Raw genomic sequence first — 24,549 nt, 5'->3', positions numbered from 1 at the left:
ACACTACATCTTTTCATGCTTCCTCTGTCTATCAGAAAGACTCTGGGAAGAGACAGTGAGCAATGCAAATGCATAGTATCCGTGTAGCATCCTGACAGGCTTGGTAGCAGGAATTGTTGAGCTGAAGATGGATCTTCTGGATTTGGGCCACTCTGCTTGGCAAATGCTGAAACAACAATACCAAAATGTAACATGATGGTGGTGAATTCAGACTGTCACAGAACTATTTGGCATAGACAGTTGAGTTCCTTATTGTAAAGGCAGACAAATTACCATGGGAATACAGATCTCTTTATACCAGGAGTTGTAAAACTTGAGAAGCAGGACATGGGAGCTTTGCTTTCTTGAAGCCCCAAGGCCTGAAAACACACATGCACTCCTACAGATCTCAGGGGAAGACCAATACTGCATAATATTTCCCTAATGGAACCAGTTGGGTAGGAGAGTGGAACAAATCGCAAAATGAAAATGGAACAGTATTGAGCAACTTTGGCTTAATGAACACAATTATATCCAGTGCCCCTCCTCTGCACAGGCAGCAAGGAAGGTAGGTGGTTTACAAACTACAAGGGAAATGCAAAGTTCCTTTTTTACTTGTCCCTGATATTGTTGACAGAAAGCATTTTATGGAAGAAAGGGCTCTCAATCATTACAACAACACAGATGATGTAGAGGTCACCTCATTTTTACCTTCAATGAGTTCAATGATCAGATTAAATGCATATAAAATATAGTTGCATACAGAAAACTCCTCTTAAGATACTGGTAAATAAATATATCACCTTGAGGAAGACAAGTACAGCTTTAGGTCAGTCAAGCTGGTGTAGGACGGCAGTTTACTGGTGTACAACCCCTGTAGCTCCCACCACAGTTCCTACCTTGACAGTGATATGTTTTATAACCCTTACTGCCCTACAAGCAAAACAAAATCTCAAAGAGTGACATCCCACTACCAGTGTGTCTTTCATGCTTTGTCTTGAAACTGGTCAGTCTAATACATTACCTGCTGTCCAGCTTTTCTTGGGAATGGAGTGGTGGTGCAGGACACATCACTATGTGTCCAAGTGCTGTGTACATGTTGTACAACCCCTATAAAGTCATGCTTACTGCCGCACCAAGCACCGCAGTCCTTTGTACTTCCATCCATAGTCTGCCAGATGCATCTGGATATGATGTGACACGGTATGGTCTTAGGATCTGAAGAACTTGTTTCTTAAAGGATATAATCCTCTATTATGCATCCTCGAACATGTGCTTTTGGTGTTTATTTGTGCCATATGCCTGTGTGCTATTGCATATAAAATGTTATTTTATAGGTCTATGGTGTGTAATTATTAGTAACCCAATCAAAATTTTAAAAACAAACAACGCAGAGCTTAATTCAACAAAATAGAGCAGTCTTCTGTTTTCATCTGAGGGAGGAAGGTATTTTCTTGGAGATAGATTAGCTCATAAATAAACGAAAAACTATCCATCACACTTCTTGTAACTTTTCTGAGTGACATTCCCTCTGGTAGGACTGAGTGGGTGATGTTAATGATAGAGACAATATGTATCAGTTCTTCCCATTCCCATCTCCTGTTGAATGGGATGCTCTTACTTGTCTTTCCAATCAATACTTTTCCATCAGGGAAGCAGTTGATATAGGATGTTTGGGAACAGTCAGATGCTCAAAGCAGCTCTTCACAGGTGAAGGAGATGACAAGGAAAACCTCTACTGGATTAGTTCAGCTGATGTCCTTTTCTGGCACTGTCACTGCTGTTTTATCTTGTCCACTGCTGCCAATCTGCATTAGTAGGGGCCAGGAGAAAGCAAGAAAAGGAGTTGGATCCTTATGCCTGCCCTATTTCTGGACGCATTCACTATCTATCTAACTGCTATTACTTAATCAGTACTATCACTGAGTGAGTGATAAATATCCCAGCTCACACCACTCTGCAGTGTCTATCCTCCACTGTCATCAGTGGTGGGTCCTGCCCTCCCCTATGCCCTGATAATTCCACAATGTCATTCCCTTTTGGCATGTGTGTGTCTTACAACAGTAAGAAATACCCTCCCCCACCCCCAGCCCCCTAAAAAAAAAAGAAAATAAGTATATATTTTTTTTATCCATGGTCACAGTTCCTCACCAATTGCTTCACCCACACCACACAGGGGTCACATTGCACAGTGGCTGGTGAAGTGCAACTGCCCCAGGAGAGATCCAGGAACTGGTTATGTCACATCCTCACCTTCTTCTCCAACCCCAACAGGTGACCCTGCAGCAGAGGAGTGGTCCCCGTGGAGTGTGTGTTCAACTACCTGCGGGGAGGGCTGGCAGACCAGGACCAGGTTCTGTGTGTCGTCTTCCTACAGCACTCAGTGCAGCGGCCCTCTCCGGGAACAGAGACAATGCAACAACTCTGCCATATGCCCAGGTGGGCAGAGCGTGCCATACATGATGAGCAGGAGGGAAAGGAAGGTTCACTGAATATTGACAGCCTATGATATGTCATTGGGAAATATCATTTTTTCTCCCTTCCTTCTCTTATAGAGAGACCCTCGATAGACCAAACACTACTAGATGGGCACTTATACCACATGGAATGGACAACTTCATTCTATTTAAAAGCAATAAGCATGATGTGTCTAAAAAGTTTGTGCCCTTGGGAGGTGTTTCCAAACATGGGGCAGATGGGAAAGAGAAGCAGCAGATGACATTTTCAATAGCTCAGATTCCAATATTGGATGCACCATTGCAAAATGAGCATGAAAAACTTGGGCTGCTGATGTATTTGTGAACTGAACCCTCCTTTCCCACTACTTTTATAGTCCTTCTTCCACAATTTTGATGAAGTAGCACAATCTGGGCTTTTAATTATTTTGAAGAACTGAGCTGTTAAACCAGTTCTTATTCACAACTCTTGAACACCAGCGTTATGGTTTACTACCAGTCTTACAATGGCAAAACCACCAGCCTGGTTCTTATGCTTTTCTTGAATTTCCTCCTCTATTTAACTTTCATCACAAAACGTGCCTGATGACAGTCACAAAAATTAGGTTTCAGTCTGTTGGCAGCCAATGAAGGACTGGAAAAGTACCTGTTTCTTTAAGTCTTTTTTTTTTTAATTTTTTTTTTTCTTTTTTTTCTTTTTTTTTTCTGAAGAATTATTGATTTTGTGTTAGCCTCTCTGGCTGAAGCTGGAAAGGATGAAGTCCCTTAAGAGTGATCAGTACATACTTGTAACATTTGGCCTCTAGAGATTACGGTGACTGACCTATAAATAAACTGGCCAGATTAGATTAGATTATCTTGAAGAAGATTACATTAATATAGATTAGGAGGATTTAGATGTCTAATTCTTGGGGTTACCAGTGATGGCCTGAGCAGTGCTGGAGCATTGCTACACATCTAATTTCTTTACTGTTCTTCTAAATCTCTCTAGCTTAGCCTGTGATGTCACTGCTGTATGACAGCAATTAGGAAATAGGCTACAGTTTTTCTGAGAGCTTGATAATGCTGTAGCCTTTGAAAATTCAATGAGAAAAACTGTTGAGTGAGGGAAATAATGGTGAGAAGTGACAAAATAATGGTGAAGTTGCTTTCCAAAGGCTGGTGTTTTTTGTGTTTTTGTTTTTGTTTTTAATTAATTGTTAGTTTTTGTTGCTGCTCCTCTCTAGTTAATTGCATCTTCTCAAAAAAATCATCTTTTTTCTTGGCTCAAAGATCCAAAAAATTGGGTCAATTAAAAGTGCATTTCAATTTATTTCAAGTAGAATGGAAAGCAAAAGACACATGTTGTTGATACCAAATCATAAAAAAAATTACATCGTGTTCCTCTGGCAAATTTCAGTCTGGCTTGTTCTTGGCCTTCCCACACTGTCTTCTCACATACTGCTCATTTTGGATGGGAAGATGCTGTGCTTTGTGGGCTCTCTCACATCTCCAGACCTCCTTTAGAAAGGAAACTTACTTCTGCTCTTATTGCAGTGCACGGCACCTGGGATGAGTGGTCTCCATGGAGCCTCTGCTCTTCCACGTGTGGGAGAGGGTACAGGGATCGGACTCGCACATGCAAGCCTCCACAGTTTGGTGGGAACCCCTGTGAGGGCCCAGAGAAGCAAACGAAGTTCTGCAATATTGCACTTTGCCCAGGTAAGGCAGTTAGAGATTGAGAGACTTCCCTCCAGCAGGTCTCCTGATCCCCAGAGATGCCCACATCTGAGTCAATGAACAGTTCTGTAGATGTAACTCCTATTGACATTGATCTATTCCGAAGTGGATCGTCTGTAAGAAAAGAAAACATTGGAGGAGCAACCTAGAGGCACCTTTGATGAGATCATAGAATCATTAAGGTTGGAAAAGACCACTAAGATCATCCAGTCCAGCCATCAGCCCACCACCACCATGCTCAATAACCATGCCCCTTAATGTCACATCTCCATGCTTCTTAAAAACCTCCAGGGATGGTGATTCCACCACCTTCCCAGGCAATCTGTGGATTTTTTTCCTAGTATCCAACCTAAACCTCCCCTTAATATGAAACTCAGCACTGTCCTAGGTTCTGATTTGCTCTGTAGTAACTTACTTATTCGGACACGTTATATGGGATGAATCTGGACTGGTTCAGTTATCACTAACATTGATAAGAACATTTTACTTTTATCATTTATTATCTCCAGTGAATTGTTTGGAACCATGCTGCCCAACTTGGCTTGTCATTGTGCTGGGATGAGTAATTTTACCTGTCAGTTTCATACTTGCCTCATTTCACCATGCAAGTTATCCTGCCTTGGTCAATGATATGGGCTACAAGACTCCTGAGGGCATTCCCTGCTGTCTCTTTTTTCATTGTTTTTGAATCTTTTTCCTCAGATTTCGCTTTCAAATGCCTCTCTGTGATTTTTGGCTTTGAAACACCAGAAAGAAATCTCCTTTCTCACTGCAAATCAAACTGTATTTCTGTGGCTTCCTTCCCCTGAACCACACAAGCCCCGAGCTTACCACAAAGCCCCCATTAATTTAACTCAGGTTGTCCTGGTGGACATGATCAGAACATAAGGGAACTCCCCAACACTCCTCCCTTCTCCCAGGGTAATGTCAACTGACATTTTTCAGGTTTAATGAGAATCATTATGAGAAATTATTGTGTCCCCGGAGGAGGAGAGGGATTGTGGGAGTGATGAGAACTTTGTGAAAACATTTGTGAGAAGCCTCCTGGCATTTTCTGCACAGTTTTCATCCCAAGTAACTATCCTTGGATTTCTGGCTGCGGTTCAAAAGACTGTACTCAAAATAAGAACATCCCAGACGTCAAACTGACTCTGTCATAAAAAGACAAATTGAAGAAGTCAGACCTGGCGTGGCTTGGGCAATAAAGCATATCCTGAATTAATGTTGAACCATAATTAATTTAAATACAAATAAATATGTGGATACGCTGCAGCAAACGGAACAGTGGGGGAAGAGACAGGCAGCCCAACTGAAAGACTTCAGCTCTAATTAATGCCACAAAGGCAATCAGTGGCTTTGCTGTGCCAAATGAGCACAGCATTGGGGGACTCATTGAAGCACAACAATGGGCACTGCTCAGTGCTTGACACACCAGACAGTTGTATCGCTTATTACCACCCCGCTCAGAGGATTTATTACTGCAACTGATAAAAAATGCTCGGCTGCAGGGACAACAGAGCTTTTGTTCCTCTGGAGCACTAGATATCGCCGGCTGAGTCCCAAGTCTTTTGGAGAGGAAGAAATAAAGGGGAAGACAATGCCAGTGCTTGCAAAGACTGTACAAACCAGACTCCAATGGACTTCTTTGATAGATTCTGTGATATGGCAATGGCAGTGCATGATGTTCTGGGTCTGTGACAGAGATCTCTCAGCATCTTGCCCAGGAGATCCCTACATCAGTGCACATGGCTCACAATGCAGAATGGCTGCCTCTGCTTCTCCATTTTTAAAATATCTTCACAGTTTCAGGCCATTAATAAATAATCTCTCATCTCAAAGGAAATTCCCTCTTTCCTATCTCACAGTGAATAAGCAATTTGTAGATGCAGCTCTTTTTCGTTTTCCCATCTCTAAATGCACACAGTTAGAATCATAGAATAACCCAAGTTGGAAGAGACTCCTAGAGATCATAAAGCCCAACTCCTTAAGTTGCCATCCAATCCCCACACTCATGGCAGCAGGAATCCAAATTTCTTCTGCTAAATGTGATTTTTACCTTAGAAATGTAATCTAACCTTTCCAATATCAGTGAACACTGATGAGGGGCAAGCACTGCCAGTTGATGAAAACTTCAGCCAGCAAAAAAAACAACTAATTTTTACTGGGCAGAACATATTCTGTGGGGTTTTTTATCATTTCCAGAGAGGAATCATCTGCCAGTCACCACCTCTTCTATTTCCTTTCCTTGGGACTGATAAACATTGCTGTGATACTTTGAATTTATGCACAATGAAAGCAGCAAGCTTGGATTGCCAAGAAGAAGCATGCTTTTTTTTTGTAAGCACCTTTGATTATGACGAGTTTTTCAGACCTTATGAGATTACACAATGCTGTTTGAATTAGCAGTTGTTCATTTGGATATTTTGACATTTTCTCACATGGCTGAAAACAAAACAAACAAAAAAAACCAACAAAACACATCAACACAATGGGGATCATTTGGGGCTATTCAGGGTTTTGCAGAATGTACAGAGAACCGGGCTGCGTATGTTTCATTTGGTCAAAGAAACCAAAGTCAATGAGCTGAAATCTACAGCAATGTGATTTAAATCAGAATTCAGACGTCTCCATGATTCTGTTTTATTTTATTTTTTCGGAGTGAAAACTAGCAGTTAATGAGAGCTAAACAGAGTATGATGACCGCTGCTAATGAGGAAAAGTGCTCCAGGAATAGCAGACTGGGTGATAGATCTGATGATCAGGGGCCAATTAGGGTGTGACTGCCACACTTGGGAATGCTTCACGCTGTACCATGCTAATAGGATGTATTCGTGTTTCCTTCCAAACCTGTCCCTATAACAACCTCTCTTTTCCCTCCCTTCCCTATTCAATTACCAGAGATGTTGCTATGTGGATACAGATCAAGCCTGGCAGTGTTAATTCAGCTGTGACTGAAGTGCATTGACCACACACATGCACTCTGCTTGTGGTCTTCTGTTGGAGCACACCTTTGCTCTGAATATCTCCTGGCTGGCAGCGTGAACTCTTTTGAATAACAATGTGATCTCAGTTTGTGCTTTAAGGGCTTCCTCTGAAATACAGAGCATTTGAGTGCTTGAGGAGCCAGACTCACTGCTTTTCATTCATAGTGAAGAATGAATTCCCTCACAAAAAAAAATACTGATTGACTAAAATGAGATATGTCATGGTAATGTACAGATTCCTTCAATATTTTCACTTGAAACATGATCCATGTCTCTATTTTGATGTTTTGTTATAACTGGCTATACTGAGAGCATTGTATTGGAATATGTAATGTCAATAAAGCCAACTCTTATGCTGGCATGTAGATTGTGAATATAAAAATCAATGTGTTATGATGCTTGCTTATTGTCAAGACATAATATACCAATTAGAGGTTGCAAGGATCCCAGGAAAGTACTGCTGACATGTTTGCCTGAACTTGTTCTTGGTGATCTCCCTCTCACTCACTCTGTAGCTCCTTTAGTTTGCACTCCCCTTTCTCAGTCCCTTGTAAGTGCAGGTCAGGGACTCTTGCACGTGCCTCTTTCCAGAGGAAGCTATTTTCACATTCCGCTTTGTTATCTTTCTTTGGGCCACTCAGTGGACGGCAACTGGAATGAGTGGTCGAGCTGGAGCTCCTGCTCCGCTTCTTGCTCCAACGGCACCCAGCAGCGGACGAGGGAATGCAATGGACCTTCCTATGGGGGAGCTGAATGCCAGGGACATTGGGTGGAGACCCGGGACTGCTTCCTACGTCAATGCCCAGGTCAGTGGCCAATGTATTTTCCTCTCTTTTGCGTTATCCTTCTATCTGCAATCCCAGGTAAGTTTATAGAAAATCCTTTCCTGCTTTCTTTGGGGAAGAGCTGTGCTGTTTTCATGAGTTTTGCAATAATAAGGAGGCTGTGGATCATACCTTTGGACCATGTAAGTCAAAATCTATAGCTGGCAAATCCAGGAGACCTTAGACAGATGAGTGATTTCCCACAGGGAACACAACTTTCTGACTAATTGGGTCAACTGGAGTGAAAAAAATATTGTCTTGAAATCAAGGCTTAGAAGTCTAAATGTTTTCAAGATTAAACAGAACCAATTAGTGTTGCCATGCTTCCCCTGGACCTTTTCTTGGCTCCTCTTGGTTGCTATGTCCCTCTTAGCCCATAAGACTGAGAAGGAGTGGTCCCCTGAGATGGAGAGAGCCTTCTTCCCCTTTCCATGAGAACTAGTGCACCCACAAATAACCATTTCCTCAATAAGTGCTTATCCCCAGTGGTAGCAACAAAATCTGCAGCTGAAAGAATAGCAGTATTTAACTCTATTATCATAGAACAACTGGAGTTGGAAAGGACTCATAAGGATTAATTATTCCAACTCCTGGCTTGTCACAATAACACTTAAAGATCAGGCCATAATTACTGGACTTCCCTATACGGACTCCAGTGTGTTTTCTTACTTAGATAGCTCACTTCTTCGTAACTTATGGAGATCCTTAAGGACACAAAAGGCCTCCCTCTTTTTAAGCATCCTTGTTACACTGATTTCAGAGTTACATATCAAAGCATCGAGGGCTATGGTTTACACTATATATGGTTTTACTAAATAAAGTACCACAGATTGATGCTCGCCTTTTTCTTCAGTAATTTTCTTCCTCTGCGTGAAGAAAAAGAGAGAAATTTCCCACCCTCCCACAAGGAATTATTTGACCTGAGATAACCCGTTAACTCCTAATTAAAACCCAAATAGGAATCAGGAGAGTTCTCTATTTCTGACACTGAGTTGTTGTTCCATGTCTGTGATGCAGAAGAGAACATTTTCCTACCTTGTAGGCTTGTTGTGAGGGATAATTAACATTTTTATAGTGCTTTGATAAAGGCCATTGTTAATGCAAGAGAAGTAGCATTTCCACTGAATGTGTAAAGATACTTGGAACAGATACTAGGAAATGAGTCTCTTGCAAAAACTCTTTCTGAGGCATGTGAGACAATGGTATAATGGAAGTGGCTGGAGAAGGGTTATTTGACATTTCTTTGTGGTTCATCACCTGGGGGCTCTGCTTGTCTATTTACAACCACAGCACAGACCTGAAGTGTGACTCCATGAAAATCTATTATTTTCCCATATACTTTTTGCATTCTAACCAAACTCAAGCTATGGAGTATTGCAGCCTGCTGTTGCCATCCAGCAGGTTGAACCAGTGCTGACTCTCAGAGTGTTCAAGGACAGAGACCCAGTTCTGAGCCCAAGGAAAGAATCATAGGATCATTAAGACTGAAAAAGATCGCTAAGATAATTTAGCTCCCACCATGCTCACTAAATCATGTCCCTCCATGCTACATTTAACATTTTCTTGAACATCTCCAGAGATGGAGACACCACTGCCTCCCAGTGTAGCCTGTTCCACTGCATTACCACTGTTTCTGAAATTAAACTTTTCCTAATATACAACTTGAACCTCCCCTGGCAAAACTTAAGGCCATCACCTCCTACCTTGTTGCTGTTATCTGGTCAAAGAGGCCATCATCCACCTCACTACAACCTCCTTTCAGGGAGTTTCAGAGAGTGATGAGGTCTCCTTTGAACCTGCTCTTCTTCAGAATAAACAGCCTCTGGTCCCTCAGCTGCTGCTCGTAAGACTTGTGCTCCAGGAAAGAGATAGTTCTGGTGTTGTGGCATGAAGGTATTGAGGAGAAGCAGAAGAATGCTCTTCAGTTGTCGAAAGACTGTTGCAGTGGGAAAGATAATGTAGTGATTTCATGTGCGTTGAGAATCTGACAAGGATTTGAGGCAGGAGACCTCCCTTCACACCTACTTTACTCATCTTATGTTCTAGTGCTTACCTTGGAAATTTGCCTTCTATTGCAGATGATGTCAGGGATGTTACAGGCTGTTTCTCTCTTTCTCTCTTTATTTTTAATCTCCAGTGGATGGGAAATGGCAAGCTTGGGGAGTATGGGGGAGCTGCACCGCTACGTGTGGAGGTGGGACTCAGAGACGTGACCGTGTGTGCTATGGACCCTTCTTTGGAGGAGAGACCTGCCAGGGTCCCAAGGAAGAGTATAGGCAGTGCAATGACAGGAAATGTCCTGGTAAGTACCCCAAACTCTTCAGAATCTCCTTTTTACTGGGGAGGGAAGGGATTTTGGAAATAGCTGTCAGAGAGCTGAATACAACAGGGAGTTGTGATCTAGTTGTCCCCACTCATAATGCAGATACATGACACATCAAGGGCTAGATTTAATTTTTACAATATAGCCATGATGATTTCAGTCAACACTTGTTAAATCTCACTAGTCTAGACTTATGTTTTACATTTTTTTTTTTCATTGCTGTAGAGTCATGAAAGGAAAAGAGACACTGAGAGCCATAATTGATATCAGAATCTCGAGTCCATTAAATTCGTGCCCAGAATTGTCAGTCTTGTTCATTCTCACCCTTCTCTAGCTACACAAATGGAACCAGCATCCATTTAATAAAAATGGCATGAAAATCTGAATGGAGGACAAGGAAATCATAGAGTCATGTAGGCTGGAAAAGCCATTAACATCAAATCCAACCATCAACCCATCATTGCCATGCCCTCAGTGTCACATCTTTAACTTCTGCAGGAATGGTTACTCCTCCATCTCCCTGGGCAGCCTATGCCAATACCTCACCACTCTTTCTGAGAAGAGATTTTTCCAAATATCCAACCTGAGCCCCTCCTTGCGCAACTTAAGGCCATTACCTTTTGTCCTATTGCTGTTACTGGGAAAAGAGGTTGACTCCCACCTTGCCACAACCTCCTGTTAGGGAGCAGAAGAAAATACAAGCTGGAAAGATTCCATGTCTCACATTCAGTGTGTAGCCAGAAAACACGCCAGCACACTATTGTTATTCTCTTTCTTCATCTCAGTTAAACTCCCTGCTGGTGAAATCGCTGGTGAGAAATCAATGGGCTATGTGATGTTGGCTGGCAGACTTCATTGATCGTAACTGGCTCCGGTTTATGACCGGGAGGGTAATTAATTGTTGGAGCAGCTTGGTGAGCGACGGGAGAGATTCTCGTGGTGGCATCATGGCTGTCCGTGTGAAGAGTGGGTGTTTTGCTAAACGACGAGCTGCAGCTCAGTGCAGACACTTCTGGGGATGGATCTGTGATGTTTTTGGGACAGCTGACCCCTCCGAGTCGCTTGCAAATGGCTGAAGACAGATAAAAGCCAAAAGCACTTCAGCAGGGAAGTTTTACCCAGTTTAGGCAGAAGATAACAGAGCATTTTCACTCCTTGCAGCTATGCTCTAATAAAAGACATCACCTCTCCTTACAAGCTGTGCCTCTCAATTAGCAGAGGCGTGTGAGAGTCTCTTCTAACTCAGCCACAAAAGCTCTCCTCCGCCACTAAAAGCCGTAGCACCGGGTTGTCTGGTGGTGTCTACAGAGTGATGAAGATTTAGTTCAGCTTCAGTGTGTGCCAGCTGGGGCCCTGGCAGAACAAGCCCGATCTTTTCTTCTGTGTCCGCAGGGGCTGATGCCTGCACAGCACTCAAAAGGGAAAGGCATGTCTGAGGCACTGAGCCCTGCAAGGGTTCAAAATCAGAAGGGTCTTGCTGCAGTTGTTAATTTGCAGGAGGGGGGGGGGAAGAAAAAAGGCTTTTAGCTAAAAATAAACCCACTCCATTCATTCTCGAGAAAGTATGAAGCGCTGGCATGATTTGATTTGAACAGAAGAGTTAAGCCTAATTGGGTTAGTTATTAAAATATCCCCTTGCAAATAGGTTACTAAAATATATATATATATAGTTATGAAACAGAAATAAAAATAAATAAATAAAAGGGTGAATTGATTCTCTCCTGGCCTGGGAATTGCTTCTGCATTCATGGGCTAGACGGTGCCAGTCAGTGCACTCCTAAAGAGCATCACTGATCCACAGCATCCCTCAGTGGCCCCCAGGGAGACTGCAGGGATGAGTAGACTGGGAAGCTTTGAGAAGTCAGAGGAGAAAGGAGAGGTCAGATATGAACACCCTCTGCTCTTTGACAGGTGGTATTTGCTTTGGCACGTTGCAGCTGAGATTGCTAGAAGTTTCCCACCCTATTCCCCAAACCCTCCTTCCAAACCACATTTTGAAGTGGGAAATACGTAGCCATGGTCAAAGCACTGGGCCACAAGGCAGGGATGTTGCATTCAGCTCTCTGAGTAACCACATCCCAATCACAAGTGGCAGATTTCATCTCTCTATCCTATAGCTCCTTGTCAACAACTTAGGTGTAAAGCTACCATGTTTTTGCCCATGTTCTGCCTTATCTACAGAAGTTATGAGCTGTTGTTGGCATTGGAACTATTTATGTGCATGTGCAGAGCACAGCAGGGGTTTTGCTTGCCCTCTGGGATTTCATTATAATAGGGTAAAACCCTTTAGACTTGAGGTTAAGCCTCAAGACTTACCCTGGGTAGTTCCATTCCCAAGGTTTTACTGCTATCACGAAGTCTAAGATTGTCTACGTCATTGCATCCATGGGATATTCCCTTCTAGAAGGATGCCTTCAGCGTTATCACATGCAGATGCATTGAGAACAGCATGAAAACTCAGAATGCCTTTTTTTTTGTTGCGCTAGATGTAGATTTTCCTTACAGCTTTGCACACACCCACTGGCACCACTAGACCTTGGCATGGGCAGTGTTTTCCTACATAGGAAGGAAGCTCTGCAGGCAGCCACCCAGCTCCATGGCTGGTTGGCTTTGGTTTTGCAGCTGCCACTCCTGGCCAGCTGCAGGCACACTCTCCGCTTTCTCTTTATTGTTAGTTTGAAATGCACAATAAATAAATCTATAATTGAAAACCATTAAACATAATTTTCCCCTTCCACACTCTTGGGAGTGATGAATAGCTTTAACACCCTACTCATGGCTCCTTTCATTTTATGTGCTGCAAGTAATGAGTTTCTCAGCGCAAACCCTTCCTTCTGTGATGGGTATTTTTCTCAGGCCCCAAAGACTCCAGAGCTGATATCTCTACCCTTCAGCAGAAGCATCTGAAGACATTCTCTTCCAAAGAGTTTTTTCTGTAACTTCTCAGAACATCCTTTGCACATTTCTGCAGTTCTGGATTCTGCAGCAGCAGCATTTGGAAATGAGTTGCTAGTGCAAATTGGTGCTCAGGTTTTTTTCGTGTCCTCCTGATGGCAGCAGATAAAGGACCTGAATGGAGGCCACACAGGGGATATTCCCAACTGTTTCCTTTTCCCCCTGTTTGTTCCATCCTTCATTCTTAACTCTTATGCAGAGCCTCATTTTAATCACATCCAACACCAAAATGGTCATCCTGAAGGATGGAAAGAATTGAGCATGGAGCCCTGAATTTCACCACCAAAAACTGTATATTCTCACTTGAAAAAAACTCCTTGGCAAGGTGTAATAGTAATAGCTATCTTCCAAGCATCATGTTTCCAGACCATACTCCCCCTGTTTCCCCTTTCCATGCCCTTTCCCATGTGCCTCCTGAGCATGAGGCTTTACCAAATGGAGTTTTCCTTTCCTTGCAGAGCCCCATGAGATCTGTGATGAGGAAAGTCTTGCCTCTGTGGTTTGGAAAGAGACGCCTGCTGGGGATGCTGCAGCTGTTCGGTGTCCTCGCAATGCCACCGGTACGGATGACTGCATATCTTGGCTGGAGACCCTCAGATCACCTTTCATTCTTTGACTTCTAGACAAGGGCAACCTGGCTGTGGGAAGAGAGGATGAGCAAATGGTCTTTCTGCCCTTTACTCAAGGCTAAGTGGGGGTTTCTGTGATTCTTTAGTATTTACCAACAACCTGTGGTCCATACAGGTTAACTTGAGATGGTCTCTCCTCCAGCTGTTGCCTACAGCTTCATTATTAAGAGCTGCTGTGGTAATTCCACCCCATTCTGCAGAAACAGACTGGGCTCAACTAGACACGGGTGTTATATTTCTCTCTGCTGACCATAAAACAAAGTAGAAAATCTGAATTTGATTGCCCAGTCATGTTTTGATTATCACAGAATGGCTTGTGTTGGAAGGAACCTTAGAGATCATCTGTTTCCAAATCCCTTGCCGTGGGCAGGTTGCTACCCACTAGATCAGATTGCCCAGTGATGCTTACTTCTCCTTTTTATAAATCACAGGAACTCTTTGAACTTAATCTATAGGTACTCAAGTTGCAAGTTCAGCCATGGTGGTATGAAATGATAGAACTTGGGTATTCGGTTGTTATATGTTGTGGCCACATATTCCAAGGTGTGGAAAACAACACATGAGAGAAGGCTCCAAATATTCTGGTGGTGGAGATTGTTCCCAGGTGCACGTTTCTGTTCCTCAGGCAGGAAAAAATAAATAAAAAAATAATAGGGCAGGAGTGTCTGGAATGATCATGAAGTTTTTAATCTATATGAGTGAGTTCACTGGACACAGAAAACCCTGAAGCTGTTGTTGACTCATGCATCCTGGAACAGTCAGTGTAATTCCTAATGCTAGCCTAGAAGAAGGGCTGTACCATAGGTCACTGAATCATTTAGCAGTAGCAATGGAATTGTGCACCCAGCAAAGCCTGCTCCTCAGAGACTTTCCAAATAGCAGTGCAATTGCCTGGGCTATTCCTGTCCCCTTTCTCTTCACTGATGTGTGTGTTCCTCTGCATTGCAACGGCGTGTGATTACCACTGCAAAACTCACTGTACACTGAAGCTAAAGAAAAGCCTGGGGGAGGACTGCAGGCAGCTTTTCAGTGTTTCAACAGATGCAAAGATGGTGCTGTTGGATATTTATTCTTGTTGAGACTGTGCAGGCAGCAGCAGTCAGTGCTTCAGTTGCAAATACCAGACCTTGCCACCTGGGGAGGCTCGTGGGACTTCTTGAACCGGGAAGAAGCACGCCCCGAAGGACAGATTAAACTGTCTTTTGCCTTAGAATCACTGAATCGTAGAATATACCATGTTAGAAAGGACCCATAAGGATCACTGAGTCCAACTTCTGCCTCCACACAAGACTATCCAAAAGTCAGACTGAGACCACATGACAGAGAGCACTGACAAACCGTGTCCAAGTTATACTTTTTCTTTTGCATCTCCTTTTGTTGTCCTGTCTCCTAGTAAGAAAATGCAAGAGGAGGAAACAGAAATAACCTCTCAAGCACATTCCAGATGCCCCTGCTGCCTTTATGTCTGTAGTTGTGCCTGCATAGATACGTTGTCCTGCATGATATCCATGGAAGTGCCTGGCTTTTCAAATGTCCCCACTCCAGTCTTCTTTTCTTTCTTCTTCTAGGGCTAATCCTTCGAAGATGCACTTTAGATGAAGAAGGGATAGCTTACTGGGAGCCCCCAACATACGTCAAGTGTGTTTCTATTGATTACAGGAACATACAGATGATGGTAAGGCAGACTGACTTCAACTTTAAAAATATTTGGGGTCTCCTCAAATGCTTGTTATACTGTCACAGTTACAAAGAAGAAGGAAAGCAGCATTTCCATGTGAAAGGAAGATGACACCTCTGTTCTGTCTGATTGCTTTTGTCTTGTGATTGCTCAGGCAATCCATGGACAATAATGGTTCCTCACTGTGTCTTTTAATGTCTAACCTGTCAGAATCTAAGTCTTACAAAGTCCTCCACATAACAGAATCACGCATTCATTCGAGTTGGAAGGGACCCTTAAAGGTCATCTAATCCAACTGACCTGCAATGGACAGAGACATTGATATCCGTTCTGATATCCATTGGATATCACATTATCCACCAGAATTACTGTGACTGTAAGACTTAAAAATAAGACAATTTTCAATAGACTTAAAATTACTGCTGTGATGAATTCTCCTTTTTTTCTGCTGGTCTCCTGTAGCTTGCCTTACAATGCTATTGCCTTCATGAAAACTGTCCTTTTCAGGATGAGCTACAGTCTGAGCTAAAATAGTTCAAGTTTGCTCTAAGAAAACAAGGTTTTAGAGCAAAAATCTTCTGCTCGCTGGCCTTGGGTCAGCAGCAGAATAGCATTTCTGTAGTAGAATAATCTTTTCTAAACCTACACACAACCTTTTCTTTGTGGGCATGCAGAAAAAAATTGACTTTTGCTCTTCTATCATTTTAAAAATATCACAGGCTGTCAGGTCAGCAAAGATTGTCAGATTCGTCTAATCTGTGCTCTGAATTACAAGGAAGGTCATAAACCTTCCCCCAGCAATTCCTTCACCGAGCTCATTAACTTGACTTTCACTGTCACTAAAGTGTTTGTCATCTTTCTGTTCCTCAGACCAGGGAGCATCTTTCCAAAGCTCAGCGTGGGTTGATGGGAGATGGGCTGTCAGAAGTGCTCCAAAACCTTGTGGAAATCTCCCAGGATGGGACCAGCTACAGCGGAGACTTGCTGTCCACCATTGATGTACTCAGGAACATGACAGAGATCTTCCGTAGGGCTTATCACAGCCCAACTTCTGGAGATGTGCAGGTGAGCTGAGCTGCTTGCATAAGTCTCAGGGTTCGATTACCTCTTTTTGATTTGATAATGATGAAAAGCAGGATTATGTTCTGCCCAAGTGAAGTGTCTTTGCTTGTAAACAAACCCTTCCTTTGAGACTGTTTCTCTCTGGCCTATAAAGTAAGATCTTGAAATAATTCAAAGTCACTCTGAACTATTTCAACCTGATAGCACTTACACTGGAAGCTAATTGGTATATTGGAAAGAACTACACCCTAATGACTAGATGTAAGAGGAACCTGTGATATTGGGTAGCTGTATGTTGATGTGGAAGAATATCTTGATAGCTTCTCACCCTCAGATTTTACTTTCAGCAGTTGCATATAGAGTGGCTACAAAATATGCCCTTGGGATTGATCAGCACCGAAACATTAAACTGATCCAACAGTATCTGCAAAAGGTGGCAAAACTTGAGAAAAAAATCAATGCTCTTGAAATATCTTGTCTCCTTCCTTCTCATTTTGTGTTTTGTGGTCAAACTACTACAGTGCTTAGCACCCGCTTGATCCATCTCTGCTTCTCTTTCAAAGTCACTGAGAAAAAAAACATGGTAGTAAGTTTCCCTATGCTGGAAAATGATGGAAATAGTAGGAAATAGGATAGGAATTGATTTCTGCAAGGCGAGATCAACAGAATTTACCCAGATTGTGACAGATATCTGTCTAATCTGTTCTTTAAAATCTTCAGCAGTGAAGATAAGACATGTTCCCAGTCCTGTTCCTTCACAGGAATAAAAAAAACTTGGGAAAAAATGTTTTACTGCTGTTAACATCTTTGGAGGCAGAAGCCTGCTAAATGCTGTGGGAACCTTTGGGAACAGGACCTTGAAAAATCTCTTGGATGATTTTTATGTGTTCCTTGTGCACTACTATGCCCTTTCTAGAACAGGCCTTGTTTGGCTAACTATCCCCTTTTTCCTCTTTTATCTCCTTTCTCCAGAACTTTGTCCAGATCATCAGCAACATCTTATCGGAGGAAAACCGGGACAAGTGGGAGGAAGCTCAGCTGGTATGAACCTTCAACACCTTCAGTGAAACAAGTCATAGCCTTCTTCATAGGCTTAAACCATGACAAGGGATATTTACAATGGTCTACATGGCTCTTCTTGACCATGATACATTCTGTGAAACGCAAATCTTTCATGTTGCCACAGACCAGGAAATATCTCCACCCATCTAATAGATAATTTTATAATGAAAGAGAGAAACTACTTGGATATGGTCAGCTCTGATCAGCTTCAGAGTTGACTACCTCAACAGGAGTTACCATAAATCAGCTGATACCTGCCACTGGTCATTTGGATGATCTCAGTGCCAGGCTGAGTAGCTCTGTAAGCCACAGGATCTCAGCCCTAAGCCAGAGTCTTCGCATTAGTAAGAACAAAAAAGCTGGTGGTGAATACCAAATTTTGGATAGCTCTCAGAGATCAGGCTAGATTTGGAGTTGATAACCCTCCTTGCTTGCTATAATTCTCCAATATAAAGCAGTGGGTTTATGTAGTTTTGAGTTCTTGGCTACAAAGATGCAGGACAAGCAGGATTTCCTTGTTTAGAGCTGTGCTCCGCTCACCTGAGCTTCTAGTTCAGTCCAGCATGCGATGAACAAAAATTCAGTTATATTTTACTTTCTGTCCTCTCAGATACTGAGATTCTGCATAACAATTCTCTAGCTAAACCCTTGCATACTGGTTTGTTTATATATCCATGTCATACTTGTCCTTTGTATCTTCTGTCATAGACGCACTCTTTAATTTGGTAAGACCTATTCCTTGTCTCTTTCCCATTCCCTTGGTGAGCCCTTGGGCTACTCCATGTTTTCATCTCACTGCAGTCTTTGGGAACAGAAATGGTGAAGAGTGAAATGGGAAAGAGTGAAATGGGAAAGAGTGAAATGATTCTGCCTCAGATAAGCAGCAGTGAATTGGTGAACTGGTGAACTGGTGAATTGGCCAGTGGTAATGATCATTCCTTCCATGTCCTTTCCTCAGTATTATACCCTGGAACAAAAATACCAGATCTTTTATGCCACAGCATTAAAATAACCTGGACAAGGAACATAAGAGCCTTTATGAGAGATCAGTCTAATGGAAAGTACCCATAGGTCTGGATCAGAACATGGCAGCTCCTTTTTTAACCATCTCTCGTTGCTTCAAAAGTCATCAGAGAGACAATACTAAACAAACTGAGAATACTAAACAACAGGACCTTGACCAAGAGCTGAGCAGCCTTGTGGACCTATCCTTCCATCTTTTCTCCCTTAGAAGGGGATGGCATAGTCTGATTCCAGTCAAAATAAGGAACCAAATGCTCAGTTTCAAGACCACAGGTGTGTGTACATATTTGAGAACAGTGCAGAGGAGTCTATTGAGTTGTCATGACAACAGGGAAATCCTGCTGATCTCCATAAAAACAGCTGCAGGTTTCACTCTCTGGCAATTTGTTCCCATCAGCTTTCCCTGTGCAATATGCTCTTTGTACCTATAGATGCAGCCCAGCCTGCCCTCAGCGTTACATCAAACTGTGCAAGGAGTGGAACCACGATGCTCTAAATTGCCATAAATAAAATGTTTGCCTGGCCTTTATTTTAATGGAATTAGTGATGACAGTACAGCACCATGACTTCAGGACAGAAAATGGCCTCAGAAATCTTCAGGCGCTGGATGGCAAAGATTTCAGCAGTCTTTGTCCTTCTCATTCAAAGCTTAGGGAGCAAACCAATGCCTCATATTTCACAAGGTCAATTATTTCTTTTAAGAGCTTTGGCTCCCCAATACCTTCATTAGAAAGAAACCCAACATCATTATGGTCTCATGTTCCATCGTGCCCCCCATGTGGAAGATGGGGGGGAGGGGAAAGATATAATATAATATAAAATAAAATAAACCAGAAAGGCATTCAGATAGAGAAGGGCTGTCATGCTTTTGGGACAGTTACATTAGCTGTTTTATCATAGAAACCTGAAAGACAACAACCTGTGTAGCTTGGGGTTAATGTGACATTGTGTTTTCAACCTGTAATAGAATATAAAAATACACTGTTAAAAATAGTCTCCTCACTTTATTTCTCCTTCTCTGCACACCTGCTGTATTGGCAGGACTCTTTGATCTGATCTTGATACTGTTTTAGTCTCACCAATATTCTTTTGGATAGACAAACAGAGTGACACGCATGGCCACCTTCTTGCTCCTTGCCCATACAGCCTTCCTTCTGCTGCCATTCTTATCTCCTCCTGTCCTGCTTGTCCTCAAAGTTCAACAACCCCAGGGAAAAGAAGTGATAGTGATGGAAAAGGAAATAAAGAGATGTAAGGAGTTGGACTGCTTTTCTTTGACCTCTCATCATCTTTGCTAAGCCTCTGCAGGCAATTGTGCTTGAGGAAAAGACAGGTAGTAAGCACAGTTCATTTCATGTGGCTTACCTGTTATGAAATCAGTCACTGCAAAACCAGTTATTGTTTGACAGCCTTTTGCATGCCCAGTATAATACAAGCAAATAAGAATTATTGCCAATATCTTTACCATATGAGAGATATCGGGAAGAAAAAGAGAGAAAATCCAATACTGTCTGGGCAAGAGTCAACTTGATTATTTGGAGAGTGAGATCCTGCCATCAGAATTGGAAAGAAGGGATGATGATGCTTTCTGCATAGAATTATGTGATCTGGTGCCTGGGATTTGACATTAGATCCTGGAGTTTGTTGCTAAGCATGTGTTTGTTTGACCATCTTTTCCCTCCAAAATCAGCCCTTCTCATTGCTGGGATTTAGTCTCCTCTTTAGGTAGTTTCTGACTCGGGTCAATAACTGGCTGAGATACCTGTGTCAGAAATCAGGTTCAGCAAACTGTGATCAAGGTACCAGATGGAGTTATAAATGACTGTATTAAATATATGAACAACTCCTTCAACACCTTTCTTCCTTTTCTGTTCATAGGCAGGTGGGAATTCAAGGGTTCAGGTGCTTCAGGTGTTGGATTTAGCTGAAGTGGAATCACAGTGTCATTATGGTTGGAAAAAAACTCTAAGATCATCTAGTCCAACTATATTTTAAGTATTTTAGAAGGTTTTAAAAATAGTTTAAAGGTTATTAAGTGGTTTAAAAGGTTTTTCTTCCAGGGTGGTCGAGCCATGTGTCACTGAACACAGCGTGATTCATCTCAGGAGTAATGTTTAGGGGCTGGATTCCTGCCTTTAAGAATGTTCTTCCCTCCCTCCATGAGAATTTAAGTCTAGATTTCTTTGAGGTGCACCATGCCATGTTGATCTTTGATTCAGAGAAAGACTTAGACCAAAGAGCAACCCTTGGAAATTCAACAGAAAATGAAAATGGAAGACAGAATAGATCTCTGCACTCACCAGCTTGCTGCATTCCTCTTTTATAGTGTCTCATCAAACAGACATCCAAAGTTCCCTGAGATCCTTCAAGAGGAAGGGGAAGCACTGAATTGAATTGAAGGCCCTTCCTTCGATTTTGTTCCCTGCTTATCCCTTGAGATCCAGTGTTTCTTCTTTACTGTCCATATGTGAGAAACATTGTCCCAGGTATCCCTCCTGGAAGCAAGCCTGAAAACCAGCCTCCTAGAAACCTACCTTTACCCACAAAGTAGGCTGGAGTTTTTGGTTTGGTGTGTCTGCTTTCAGGGGGTTGTTAGCAAAATTAACTATCCTGGTGGAGGCAAGCTCTTGTGAACTCCCTCTACGTAGGAAATATACATTATATATTATATATATTATATATAATATGCACACACAAAGAAGAAATCCTGAGTGTGTTTCTCAGGCCAAGTACCTGAGGATCAGGGAAACCTAAGGCTTGGAAAAAGCTCTCTGAATCTGACATAGGGCAGAGTTTCAACATGGACCACTTCTTTACTTTCTGTCATGATGTCTCTGGGTGGGCAATTGCAATGCCAATGGCTTGTGTACTGCTAGGCTGGGCCAGGTACTCCAGCCAAAGGACCTTGGAAAGACCATGTAGTTACATTCCATCATGGCTAGTAGAAGTCTGTCCTGGCGTGTTGCTCTTCTTGCATTAACTACAAGAGGAGGGCTATAGCAAGCACCAGCAGTAACTAATGTGCTCTGGATCGAGTGGTTGATAGCAAAAAGAATCCTGAAGGAAAGGACGTAGATTATTTTCTACTCCAGAGATCCCCAGATATTTTGCTTTGCTTTGCTTTGCTTTGCTTTGAGACACTGCCCTCCAGCCTCAATTTTATGAATTACTATTTCTTGCTCCTTTGTTTTTCTAGGCTCCTTTAGATGCATTTTTTATTAGCTGTATTGTCCTTTTCTCTGCAGATAGGGCCAAATGCCAAGGAGTTGTTCAGGCTTGTGGACGATTTCATTGATGTCATCGGCTTTCGCATGAAAGATTTCCGGGATTCCTACCAAGTGACGGACAACCTGGGTGAGTTGATTTACACTCCCCATGTTGGGTATAGACCCTAGGAATCTGTAATTGCAGTGCAGTATGCGTAATCTTGGATGTGGGGAGGGAAAGAGGGAAGGCAGCAGGTGGTGGAACATTAAAAGGTCTGGGGAAAGATGTGGATGATCGTAGCCAGGGAGTGGCTTTTCTCCAAATAAGCTAGGACTTGGGCCTGATGGGCACAAAATGGTTTGTGAAATATCTATAGAACCATGAACAGAGAACAGATGACAAACTGGGAAGAATTAAGCTAGTTCCTTTTGTTTTTCAGCACAAGAGCTGCACAGCAGCCAATGAAGTGATCAGGCAGCAAACAAACAGCAGGCAGTATTTGATTTATGCTGTATGCACAATCGCAGCATGGAACTTGTTGCCAAAGGATGCTGCAGAAGCCAAAAAGTACAGATTGGCTCATGATGGGATTAGGAAAATGCACAAAGGAGAGTTCCATTGGTGGCTAATAAAGTTCATTGTCTGGATGTAACCACAAGCTGAGGAAGTCCTGCTGACTGCTAGAAGCTGGAAGGACAAGACATGAGAAGCCTTGCTTTGTTTTTTCTTACAATTCCCTAAGCATCTGCTTCTGGCCACTCCTGTAGTAGAAGGATCTCTTCTCTTCCAGGTTTAGTGCAGGCAGGAAGGCTTTGCTGTCTGATTTTCTACTATTGACTCTAGTGGGCTTTTCAATTTGTGTGAATTTATTGAGGCAGGTTTTGCTTACTGATTTTATTTGCTGTTTCCCTCTAGTCCTTGGCATTCACAAGCTGCCTGCTAATGCAGCAACTGACATCACCTTCCCCATGAAAGGCTGGAGAGGCATGGTTGACTGGGCCAAGAATTCGGAAGACAAGGTCACTGTCTCCAGGAGCATCCTGTCTTCAGGGCTGGCAGGTAGGCAGCACAGTCAGAATTCTCTGGAAGAAAATGTCTTCTTCACTTTCTAAGAGAGATTCCTTCCATTTGGCTGTCTTCAAATTGTCCTTCCAGCTGAGCTGGATTGGCTCATAGAAGCTCGCCATAGCAATGCTGAGTGCAAGGAAGGGTTTTAGATGTGAGCAGACCAAGGGTCAAATCTGAACTCCTTGGGCAAGTTCAGCATTAAGTTTAAAAAACAGAAAGAGGCAGCACAGAAACTTAGGGCAACACTGTCATGATGATTGCTTCTAAGGCTTCTTCTTTTGAGCCTGCAATAAGTGAAAACACCCCTGTGTTTTCTGAGTTGCTTTGTTCTTGGTGCATTTGGGCACTGGGATCCATCTCCAGTTCTCTCTCTGCAAGGCATGTTGAGCATTGAAATGTGCTCTATGAATATTCTGGGTTTCTAATAGGGGTAGACACCAGTAGTGGTCTCTGTTGGTGCCTTATAAGTATGGTTAACCAGCATAGGAAATGTAGCCGTGGTAGGGTGACAGCCACGTAGGCAAACAATGTTGTTATGTCCTTTGAGACTGGATCCAATCCTGGAAGAGCCATCCAAGGGTGAACAGCTTAGCACATCAGGCTGAGCAACTGATGGATCTGGCTCTGCTAGCAAAGCCTTTACCTGGATGCCAGCGCCAGCAGCCAATGCAAACAAGATATTCCTGTATTGGCAGTGAGCCTTTGCATTTGGCAGAATTGATAAATGGATTTTCGAAAACAGGTCTCTAAATTAGGCTGATTGCAAGGAAATGGTGGGTTTTCCTTGTTGACAGCCTGGCACGTAGCATTAGTGGTTTTGAGAGAGCAGGCTGCTGGTTACTGCACCAGGATGTGCTGTCCTTCCCTTGTACTAAGGTGAGAGACAATGAGCTATGTCTGTCAGAAATCCTTTGGACTTTGTCATACCAAGACCTTGTGTCATAGGTTTCCTTACTCAAGATGGAAATAACATTGCCATCATTTTTACCTGAGGCTGAGAAGAGTTAAATTACACTCTCAAGGGTAAAGAGTGAGTTTCTGACAGAGCAGAGCCAACGAAACTCCTCCTGTTTTATAGTGCTTTAAACATAGCATTATGTTCCTAGAAGAACTTAGCATTTTGTTTGCTCATTGTCTCACAGGAACACACGTTGCTTCTTTAAATGTTCTACTGCATTCTCTTAGCAAAAAGGGGGAAAACTCTATTGGAAAGGAAGTAGGATCCTTGGTTGCAGAGGGGTTTATGACAGAGGCCAAAAGTCTGTGTTGACTTCCCTAGGGAAACAAATCTTAGTCAATTGCTCTGCAAGCCTGTCTGTCAGTCTGTCCTGATTTACACCTGCTATCTCATCTGAGCCCAATTTGACAAACATCCAGAGCAGTATCTTCCCTTCTGGGGAAATGAGTGCATTCAAAGATCAGCTTTGGTAGGAGACATCAGAGAAGCCCCACAGCATGATACATCCGCAAACTTCCTCATCTCCAAGTGACTTATTTCTTCTCCACTCTGACAATTCAACCTCAGGGATGCCTCTACTGCCTTTGCTTCTTCCAGGAAAATTCTTGCTAATTTGCAGCTG

The 24,549-nt window shown here is 42.7% G+C and overlaps 1 protein-coding gene across 4 annotated transcripts in view; it reads left to right on the top strand.

The window, feature by feature from the left end:
- The window catches only part of ADGRB1 (adhesion G protein-coupled receptor B1), a 263,519-nt gene that overhangs the window by 124,307 nt on the left and 114,663 nt on the right, over positions 1-24,549 (top strand). For all 4 annotated transcript variants that reach the window (XR_014942377.1, XM_032442930.2, XM_015856457.3 and 1 more), the window contains 10 exons: positions 2,254-2,418; positions 3,972-4,136; positions 7,780-7,944; positions 10,100-10,264; positions 13,699-13,800; positions 15,438-15,544; positions 16,418-16,612; positions 17,582-17,650; positions 21,940-22,048; positions 22,817-22,960. Coding sequence is in view for 3 of the 4 variants with exons in the window: in XM_032442930.2 (XP_032298821.1) it covers positions 2,254-2,418; positions 3,972-4,136; positions 7,780-7,944; positions 10,100-10,264; positions 13,699-13,800; positions 15,438-15,544; positions 16,418-16,612; positions 17,582-17,650; positions 21,940-22,048; positions 22,817-22,960 (1,386 nt within the window). In the remaining variant the exon portion in view is untranslated. The remainder of the gene's footprint in view (positions 1-2,253; positions 2,419-3,971; positions 4,137-7,779; positions 7,945-10,099; positions 10,265-13,698; positions 13,801-15,437; positions 15,545-16,417; positions 16,613-17,581; positions 17,651-21,939; positions 22,049-22,816; positions 22,961-24,549) is intronic.

Source organism: Coturnix japonica, chromosome 2, assembly GCF_054131305.1.
Source record: "Coturnix japonica strain WE chromosome 2, WE-NBRP24, whole genome shotgun sequence".
Taxonomy (NCBI): Eukaryota; Metazoa; Chordata; class Aves; order Galliformes; family Phasianidae; genus Coturnix; species Coturnix japonica.
Note: the sequence above shows the minus strand (reverse complement) of the source record. Positions and strands in the feature narration are given on the sequence as shown.